Raw genomic sequence first — 10,381 nt, forward strand, 5'->3', positions numbered from 1 at the left:
GTGCTGGAGGAGGGTGTTGTAAGCTGGGGTATGTGCTGGGGGAGGGTGTTGTAAGCTGGGATATGTGCTGGGGGAGGGTGTTGCAAGCTGGGGTATGTGCTGGGGGAGGGTGTTGCAAGCTGGAGTATGTGCTGGGGGAGGGTGTTGCAAGCTGGGGTATGTGCTGGGGGAGGGTGTTGCAAGCTGGGGTATGTGCTGGGGGAGGGTGTTGCAAGCTGGGGTATGTGCTGGGGGAGGGTGTTTGAGATTGAGGGAGAGTGTTGGAGAGAACATTTCTCCCTCTCTCGCTTTACTGTATGTGTGACTGTGTTTGTCGTTGTTGTTGTGACTGTGTATATATAGATCTCTATATCTATAAAGTAGGACGTCTGTCTGTCCTGAGTAGGAGGCCTGATCACCTGATGATTTACATCATGATGAGTTATATGATGAGATCCATCATGATGAGTTATATGATGAGTTATATGATGAGATTCATCATGATGAGTTATATGATGAGATTCATCATGATGAGTTATATGATGAGATACATCATGATGAGTTATATGATGAGATACATCATGATGAGTTATATGATGAGATACATCATGATGAGTTATATGATGAGATACATCATGATGAGTTATATGATGAGATACATCATGATGAGTTATATGATGAGATTCATCATGATGAGTTATATGATGAGATACATCATGATGAGTTATATGATGAGATACATCATGATGAGTTATATGATGAGATTCATCATGATGAGTTATATGATGAGATACATCATGATGAGTTATATGATGAGATACATCATGATGAGTTACACCATGATGACTTAACACATCACGAGTCATATCATGATGAGGTGCACCGTGGTAACTTAACACATCATGAGTTACAATGTGATGAGTTGCGCCATGAGGAGTTACACGGTAATGAGTTCCCTCGTGACTTATATCATTAGTTAAAACCATGAGTTAAAGTATGATGAGTTAATACATAATGAGTTACATTATGTATGTATGTATATATGTATGTATGAGTGTATACACACACAAATGCACATTATGAGGAGAGTATTGTGTCCCCGGTGTATATCTTGAGGTCTCGGGAAACGGGATGGATAATTTCTCATTTTCAGGACCAAATTCAATTTTCATTTTCCCCCTTCAAGATTTACATCATTCACGGCCGAGGGGAAGAGAGGTGAGGGGAGGGACGCTACTGTTTCCTGAGTGTGGTCGTGGGCTGGTAGAGGGTCGTGGTCATGGGCTGGTAGAGGGTTGTGGTCGTGGGCTGGTAGAGGGTCGTGGTCGTGGGCTGGTAGAGGGTCGTGGTCGTGGGCTGGTAGAGGGTCGTGGTCGTGGGCTGGTAGAGGGTCGTGGTCGTGGGCTGGTAGAGGGTCGTGGTCGTGGGCTGGTAGAGGGTTGTGGTCGTGGGCTGGTAGAGGGTCGTGGTCGTGGGCTGGTAGAGGGTCGTGGTCGTGGGCTGGTAGAGGGTCGTGGTCGTGGGCTGGTAGAGGGTCGTGGTCGTGGGCTGGTAGAGGGTCGTGGTCGTGGGCTGGTAGAGGGTCGTGGACGTTGGCTGGTAGAGGGTCGTGGTCGTGGGCTGGTAGAGGGTCGTGGTCGAGGGCTAGTAGAGGGTCGTGGTCGAGGGCTGGTAGAGGGTCGTGGTCGTGGGCTGGTAGAGGGTCGTGGTCGTGGGCTGGTAGAGGGTCGTGGTCGTGCGCTGGTAGAGGGTCGTGGTCGTGGGCTGGTAGAGGGTCGTGGTCGTGGGCTGGTAGAGGGTCGTGGTCGTGGGCTGGTAGAGGGTCGTGGTCGTGGGCTGGTAGAGGGTCGTGGGCTGGTAGAGGGTCGTGGTCGTGGGCTGGTAGAGGGTCGTGGTCGTGGCTGGTAGAGGGTCGTGGTCGTGGGATGGTAGAGGGTCGTGGTCGTGGGCTGGTAGAGGGTCGTGGTCGTGGGCTGGTAGAGGGTCGTGGTCGTGGGCTGGTAGAGGGTCGTGGACGTTGGCTGGTAGAGGGTCGTGGTCGTGGGCTGGTAGAGGGTCGTGGTCGTGGCTGGTAGAGGGTCGTGGTCGTGGGCTGGTAGAGGGTCGTGGGCTGGTAGAGGGTCGTGGGCTGGTAGAGGGTCGTGGTCGTGGGCTGGTAGAGGGTCGTGGTCGTGGCTGGTAGAGAGGGTCGTGGTCGTGGGATGGTAGAGGGTCGTGGTCGTGGGCTGGTAGAGGGTCGTGGTCGTGGGCTGGTAGAGGGTCGTGGTCGTGGGCTGGTAGAGGGTCGTGGACGTTGGCTGGTAGAGGGTCGTGGTCGTGGGCTGGTAGAGGGTCGTGGTCGTGGCTGGTAGAGGGTCGTGGTCGTGGGCTGGTAGAGGGTCGTGGGCTGGTAGAGGGTCGTGGTCGTGGGCTGGTAGAGGGTCGTGGTCGTGGCTGGTAGAGAGGGTCGTGGTCGTGGGATGGTAGAGGGTCGTGGTAACCCTGTACCACCATCACCACCTACTGTTGAGAGGTGGTGGTGATGGTGGTAGCTGAGGGGCCTACGTAACAGTGACTAAGGCTGGTGAAATAAGACAAGAACAACAAGAAATAAGGCAAGAACAACAAGAAATAAGACAAGAACAACAAGAAATAAGGCAAGAACAACAAGAAATAAGGCAAGAACAACAAGAAATAAGGCAAGAACAACAAGAAATAAGGCAAGAACAACAAGAAATAAGGCAAGAACAACAAGAAATAAGACAAGAACAACAAGAAATAAGGCAAGAACAACAAGAAATAAGGCAAGAACAAGACAAGAAATAAGGGTGGAAGATAGAAACACGTGTCAGAAATATAAGAACATATTAGCACTCTAAATGGGTTAGTCAAGAAGAAGTTAGGGAAGCCACCTCCATCCTTAGCTTCAAGGGTACATACAACAAAGAACTTGAACAGTAAGACCAAAAACACAAGGAACAAGCTCTGGAACTTACTCTTCCACACACACACACACACACACACACACACACACACACAAAAAAAAAAAAAACTAGTGGAGCATCTGGAGCGAAGGAACTTTGTAACACAGCATCAACATGGGTTCAGGGATGGCAGGTCCTGCCTCACAGGGTTACTTGAATTCTACGACCAGGCAACAAAAATAAGGCAAGAAAGAGAAGGGTGGGCAGACTGCATATTTTTGGATTGTCAGAAAGCCTTTGATACAGTGCCACACAAGAGGCTAGTGCGAAAGTTGGAGATGCAGGCTGGAGTGAAAGGGAAGGTACTCCGGTGGATAGAGGAGCACCTAAGCAACAGGAGACAACGAGTCTGTGTGAGGGGTGAGGTCTCAGATTGGCGAGACGTCACAAGTGGAGTCCCGCAGGGGTCAGTCCTTGGACCTATACTGTTTCTGGTATATGTAAATGATCTCCCAGAGGGTATAGATTCGTTCCTCTCAATGTTTGCCGACGATGCAAAAATTATGAGGAGGATTGAAACAGAGGATGATAGTAGAAGGCTACAAGATGACCTGGATAGACTGAGTGAATGGTCCAACAAATGGCTGTTGAAGTTCAACCCGAGTAAATGCAAAGTAATGAAACTAGGCAGTGGAAACAGGAGGCCAGGCACAGGATACAGAATAGGAGATGAAGTACTTAATGAAACAGACAGAGAGAAAGATCTAGGAGTTGATATCACACCAAACCTGTCTCCTGAAGCCCACATAAAGAGAATAACGTCTGCGGCATATGCGAGGCTGGCTAACATCAGAACGGCGTTCAGGAACCTGTGTAAGGAATCATTCAGAATCTTGTACACTACATATGTAAGACCAATCCTGGAGTATGCGGCCCCAGCATGGAGCCCGTACCTTGTCAAGCACAAGACGAAGCTGGAAAAAGTCCAAAGGTATGTTACTAGACTAGTCCCAGAACTAAGAGGCATGACTTATGAGGAAAGGCTGCGGGAAATGCACCTTACGACACTGGAAGACAGAAGAGTAAGGGGGGACATGATCACAACCTACAAAATCCTCAGGGGAATCGACCGGGTAAACAAGGATGAACTATTCAACACTGGTGGGACGCGAACAAGGGGACACAGGTGGAAGCTGAGTACCCAAATGAGCCACAGAGACGTTAGAAAGAACTTTTTCAGTGTCAGAGTAGTTAGTAAATGGAATGCATTAGGAAGTGATGTGGTGGAGGCTGACTCCATACACAGTTTCAAATGTAGATATGATAGAGCCCAATAGGCTCAGGAATATGTACACCAGTTGATTGACGGTTGAGAGGCGGGACCAAAGAGCCAGAGCTCAACCCCCGCAAGCACAATTAGGTGAGTACACACACACACACACACACACACACACACACACACACACACACACACACACACACACACACACACACACACACACACACACACACACACACACACACACACACACACACACACACACACACACACACACACACACACACACACACGCATATAATGAAACTGGAAAAGGTTCAGAGGTTTGCAACGAGACTCGTCCCAGAGCTACGAGGGATGGGGTATGAGGAGCGCCTGAGGGAACTGTGCCTTACGACACTTGAAATAAGAAGGGAGAGGGGGGACATGATAGGAACGTATAAGATACTCAGAGGGATTGACAGAGTGGACATAGACGAAATGTTCACACGGAATAGTAACAGAACGAGGGGACATGGATGGAAGCTTGAAACTCAGATGAGCCACAGAGATGTTAGGAAGTTTTCTTTTAGCGTGAGAGTAGTGGGAAAATGGAATGCACTTCAGGAACAGGTTGTGGAAGCAAATACTATTCATAATTTTAAAACCAGGTATGATAGGGAAATGGGACAGGAGTCATTGCTGTAAACAACCGATGCTCGAAAGGCGGGATCCAAGAGTCAATGCTCGATCCTGCAGACACAACTAGGTGAGTACAACTAGGTGAGTACACACACACACACACACACACACATACACACACACACACACACACACACACACACACACACACACACACACACACACACACACACACACACACACACACACACACACACACACACACACACACTGAGAAATAAACAGTGAAAGGAAAGCACGCTCATATAAACACGGCGAGCAAGCGTAGCGACGCTTGTATATGTATGTAAGTATGTATGTATGACGCTATGTATAACGCTTGTAACATCATGACGGAGTGGAGATGAGGCGCGGCGCTCCCCGGTTAGGCGGGGATTAAGGATTATCTGTAATTAACCCGATAAAGAGGAGTGAAAGGGTTAGGCTCTGGGGGGGGGGGAGGGGGTTGATGGAGAGAGAGGGAAGGGGAGGATTTGGAGAAGGTGAGATTGAAGGTGTTATTGAGTGGGAACGGAGAGGAAAGAGTTGATCACCGGCTTCTCCAAATGTGTCTTATGTGTTCTCAGTCCAAGGTGGTGTATAGATGAGAGGGGATGACTGATTGGTATTAATCACTATGATTAATGTATTCCCATTTGGGTATGGCAGGATATGAGTCAAGAGAGAGAGAGAGAGAGAGAGAGAGAGAGGGAGAGGGAGAAACACACACACACACATACACACACACACACACACACACACACACACACACACACACACACACACACACACACACACACACACACACACACACACACACACACATACACACACACACACACACACACACACACACACACATACACACACACACACACACACACACACACACACACACACACACACACACACACACACACACACACACACACACACACACACACACACACACACAGAAATGCTGACGACGCCAAAATTATGAGAAGGATTAAGACAGAGGAGGACAGCTTGAGGCTTCAAGAAGACCTGGACAAGCTGCAAGAATGGTGGAACAAATGGCTGTTAGAGTTTAACCCAAGCAAATGTAATGTAATGAAGATAGGGGTAGGAAGCAGGAGACCAGATACAAGGTATCACTTGGGAGATGAAATACTTCAAGAGTCGGAGAGAGAGAAAGAGCTGGGGGTTGATATCACGCCAGACCTGTCCCCTGAAGCTCATATCAAGAGGATAACATCAGCAGCATATGCCAGGTTGGCTAACATAAAAACGGCCTTTAGAAACTTGTGTAAGGAATCTTTCAGAACATTATATACCACATATGTCAGACCAATCCTGGAGTATGCGGCTCCAGTATGGAGTCCATATCTAGTCAAGCGTAAGACTAAACTGGAAAACGTTCAAAGGTTTGGCACCAGACTAGTACCCGAGCTGAGAGGTATGAGCTACGAGGAGAGACTACGGGAATTGAACCTCAATTCGTTGGAAGACAGAAGAGTTAGGGGGGACATGATCACCACATTCAAGATTCTCAAGGGAATCAACAGGGTTGATAAAGACAGGCTACTTAACACAAGGGGCACACGCACTAGGGGACACAGGTGGAAACTGAGTGCCCAAATGAGCCACAGAGATATTAGAAAGAACTTTTTTAGTGTCAGAGTGGTTGACAAATGGAATGCATTAGGAAGTAATGTGGTGGAGGCTGACTCCATACACAGTTTCAAGTGTAGATATGATAGAGCCCAATAGGCTCAGGAACCTGTACACCTGTTGATTGACGGTTGAGAGGCGGGACCAAAGAGCCAGAGCTCAACCCCCGCAAGCACAAATAGGTGCTTGCGGGGGTTGAAATAAATAACAAATAACACACACACACACACACACACACACACACACACACACACACACACACACACACACACACACACACACACAGGGGGTGGGGGTAGTGTAGCAGGTAGTTTTGCTTGTAGAGTTCGTAAAGACAAACCCATGTTGATGGTGTAGGGAAGGAGGTAAAGCAGAGCTACTTTACTCTATCACGCCGGGGACGCCGTCAGGAGACAAGTGGCAGTGCGGAGGCAGCGTGATGCCTTGCTTCATCTCTCCTTCAAGGAGTTACCGGGTACGTTAAAATAATTGAAAAAGTCTTGTTGTCTGAGGGAGACGGGGATGGGCGGGGGGGGGGGGGGGGGTCGCTAATGACCCTATAGCTCCGGCTGTGTCAGGGTTGGTGACGGGTGTGTCACCAACACCGACACACACACACGCTTGGTGCATGTATATACCTTCTGGTGTGCATGTATACCTCCTGGTGTTCATGTATACCTCCTGGTGTGTATGTATACCTCCTGGTGTGCATGTCTACCTCCTGGTGTGCATGTATACCTCCTGGTGTTCCAGTTCTCTACCATACTTGCTCTTGAAGATTGGTTCCATCATCTCTCTCTGTCTCAAGTTTATGTCTGTGTTTACCATTCTGTAAACGAGTATTTCCATACATTTATCAGACTCATCTTGTGTGTTCACCTTCCACCTGTGACCCGCCGCTCTCTTGTCCCTAACCTAAAAAAAGTCGTCTCTCTACAGGTCATCTCATTACCCTGAGTATCATATATATTGTGATTATATCTCCTCATATCCTCCTTAAATTCTTTTTAGATTTAGTTCAACAACCCTTTCCTCATAATTCATTTCTCTCATCTCTGGTGCCTGTAGTGTGGCATATCCTCGAACCCTCTCAAACTTCATTATGTTCTTAACAAGGTTAGGGTTCTGTGCTGGAGCTGCATACTCGAGTACCTGTAACCGGTCAGACTGAGCCAAACATACACTGTGTATATTATTTTGAAGGATTACTGCTTCAGGGTTTTGGATGCCGTCCTAATTCCTTATAGTGATGTTATTAATGCATATACAGCTAATGTTTATTTTGTTCATGTGTATCTGAGGTGTTATGGCTAGCGTTAATCCACTCCCAGTTCTTTTTCTCTCTTTGATTCTAGTATCTATCGCCCTCGTAAATTTGACTGTCCTTCTGATCAACTCTCTCACACAATCGTGGGTCCCAGTGCTGAACCCTTCGGGACACTACTTGTCTCCATGTCTCCTATTTGTCAGTTACTCTTGAATTCAGTACATTATAGTCTCAGTTCCCTCAGCTTGTTTTCCAAATTGTTTATCAGCCATTTGTGGGGGACAGTGTTAGGTTTGTTTGGCAGTTGAGGAAGGTGTGAGCTACCCATTCTTCTGGTGAAATTTTGGCAACCTTGTCGTAGAATTTGACAAGGCTGTAGTTCGTAAGACATTCATTTACCTGTTTAAAACTATCTGGTCTCCTGTCACGTGTTCCTATTTCCATCACTTTACACTTGCTGGTGTTGAAATCCAGAAGCCGTTCATCGTTCCAACTCTACCGCTTTTCTAAGCCATCTTGAGGAATCTTATAATCCTCATCTATCTCGACTTTTCTCATTAATTTTGCATCGTCTGCAAGCATCGACAACTAGGACTCTGTACATTTATATTGATCATTAACATCAATGAGAAACAGTGTGTGCCCAGCACCGATTCTTTATATACTCTACTACCCCCCCCCCCCCCCCCCCGCTATGTAGAGTCATCTCCCATTAAGTCCTACATGCTCTGATATTTTCTGTCCCTAGAGTTTTTTCCCGCTGATCCAGTTTTTCCAGTTTTCCAGATGTGCTAATACAATTTTTGTTAAACATGTATGTACCATTACATGTATTGAAATGAACAACACATGTGCTGATGGTGGATTTGAATTTAGGGGGTTCCCAATACCTAAACTATCTGTGTGGTTACAGGCACCGGGTAGACCTGGGCACCGCTGGGTACTCCATCTAGTTTAGAATATAAATATCAGACATTCCAAACATGAAACTCGCTGAGCCTCTTGTGGTGTACCTGTGTTCCCATTGTTTGACTCCTGATGTCAGTCAATATAACTTTCCACTTAAGCCAGTGTTTAAGCTTTCCACTTAAGCACGGTTTGAAGCTTAGAGAATCAAGATGGTTTTAATGCTATTCCTGATGCCACAAAAGTGTATGGACTGCACACACTTGCTAGGTAGGGTTCACTAGTTAGTAAAAAAAAGATTTCCTGGACTTTAGATAAGTGCAACAAAATACAGGAAATTCTACTTGGAGGTGAACATTTGTTGAATGGCTTATTAATTACTAAAGTTTGCGGCCCTCCCAGCGGTCGGTTTGTCAAAAAAAAAATATTTGACAGAGATACGAATGAGAGAAAACTCAATATGTCTCTATACGAGTATAAATATATATATATATATATATATATATATATATATATATATATATATATACACATATATATATATATATATATATATATATATATATATTAATATATATATATATATATTATATATTTATCTGTTTATTTTGACTTACGGAAAATTTTAAAATTATTATGTAATATTAAACACTTCTAAGAATCTTTAATATTTGATGATGTATTGTATATCAGAATATTAAAGATGTTTTTATCTCTTTCTGCCAGGACTCGTAGGAGAGCTGACCATCTTCACAAGGTAAGAGTTTCTTGTGGGTGTTTTGGGCTTCTGTATTGTGGGTTTTTGAGGGCTTTGGGGGTTTCTTGAGTGTGTTCTGGGTTTCTTGAGTGTGGTCTGTGTTTCTTGAGTGTGTTCTGGGCTTCTCGTGTGTGACTGGGGTGTGTGGTGCTCATGGTAGGGATGCGGGATACCTGGCAGAGGTGCAGGGAGGCCCGGCAACGTTACAGGTGCAGGACGCTCCCTGTCGATACTAGTTAACACCCACCATAGTAGTATTATACACACGTGTCAGCTTCACCGTTTACCAGAACCTGCAGTGTAAGTTGAGGAAGCTGTCTACTGGCAGCAAAGTGTTCCGAAGCGGCCCGACCAAATCTTCCGGAAGCTGTGTGGTGTGGCCATAGAGCGCCCGCAGACCTGGAGGATCTAAAGCCTGTATCGACATTTGGTTATAATGCAAAAAAGGGAACTGTGCTAAATGAAAACCACTGAGGTTTACACTACAGATCAGTAACCAGACCACTGAGGTTTACACTACAGATCAGTAACCAGACCACTGAGGTTTACACTACAGATCAGTAACTAGACCACTGAGGTTTACACTACAGATCAGTAACAACACCACTAAGATTTACACTACAGATCAGTAACTAAACCACTAAGGTTTACACTACAGATCAGTAACTAAACCACAAAGGTTTACACTACAGATCAGTAACAACACCACTGAGGTTTACACTACAGAGCAGTAACTAAACCACTGAGGTTTACACTACAGATCAGTAACCAGACCACTGAGGTTTACACTACAGATCAGTAACTAGACCACTGAGGTTTACACTACAGATCAGTAACTAAACCACTAAGGTTTACACTACAGATCAGTAACTAAACCACTAAGGTTTACACTACAGATCAGTAACAACACCACTGAGGTTTACACTACAGAGCAGTAACTAAACCACTGAGGTTTACACTACAGATCAGTAACTAGA

The 10,381-nt window shown here is 46.0% G+C and overlaps 1 protein-coding gene across 1 annotated transcript; it reads right to left on the bottom strand.

Annotated features, from left to right (window-relative positions):
- Positions 1-1,147: 1,147 nt before the first annotated feature.
- On the bottom strand, positions 1,148-9,831 carry LOC138363229 (proteoglycan 4-like). Its single transcript, XM_069322235.1, has 2 exons — positions 9,692-9,831; positions 1,148-2,519 (listed from the first exon to the last, which is right to left on the bottom strand). Exons 1-2 carry the CDS (start codon positions 9,829-9,831, stop codon positions 1,148-1,150), a joined length of 1,512 nt encoding a protein of 503 aa, XP_069178336.1.
- Between the last annotated feature and the right edge of the window lie 550 nt (positions 9,832-10,381).

The sequence above is a fragment of the Procambarus clarkii genome, chromosome 10, assembly GCF_040958095.1.
Source record: "Procambarus clarkii isolate CNS0578487 chromosome 10, FALCON_Pclarkii_2.0, whole genome shotgun sequence".
Classification (NCBI taxonomy): Eukaryota; Metazoa; Arthropoda; class Malacostraca; order Decapoda; family Cambaridae; genus Procambarus; species Procambarus clarkii.

Bases quoted from the DNA above. Each gene is read 5' to 3' on its own strand.
- LOC138363229 (XM_069322235.1), bottom strand. From the start codon at position 9,831: ATGTCGATACAGGCTTTAGATCCTCCAGGTCTGCGGGCGCTCTATGGC. The intron at 2,520-9,691 runs GTAAACGGTGAA...ACTGTTACGTAG, and splicing joins AACTTACACTGCAGGTTCTG to GCCCCTCAGCTACCACCATC.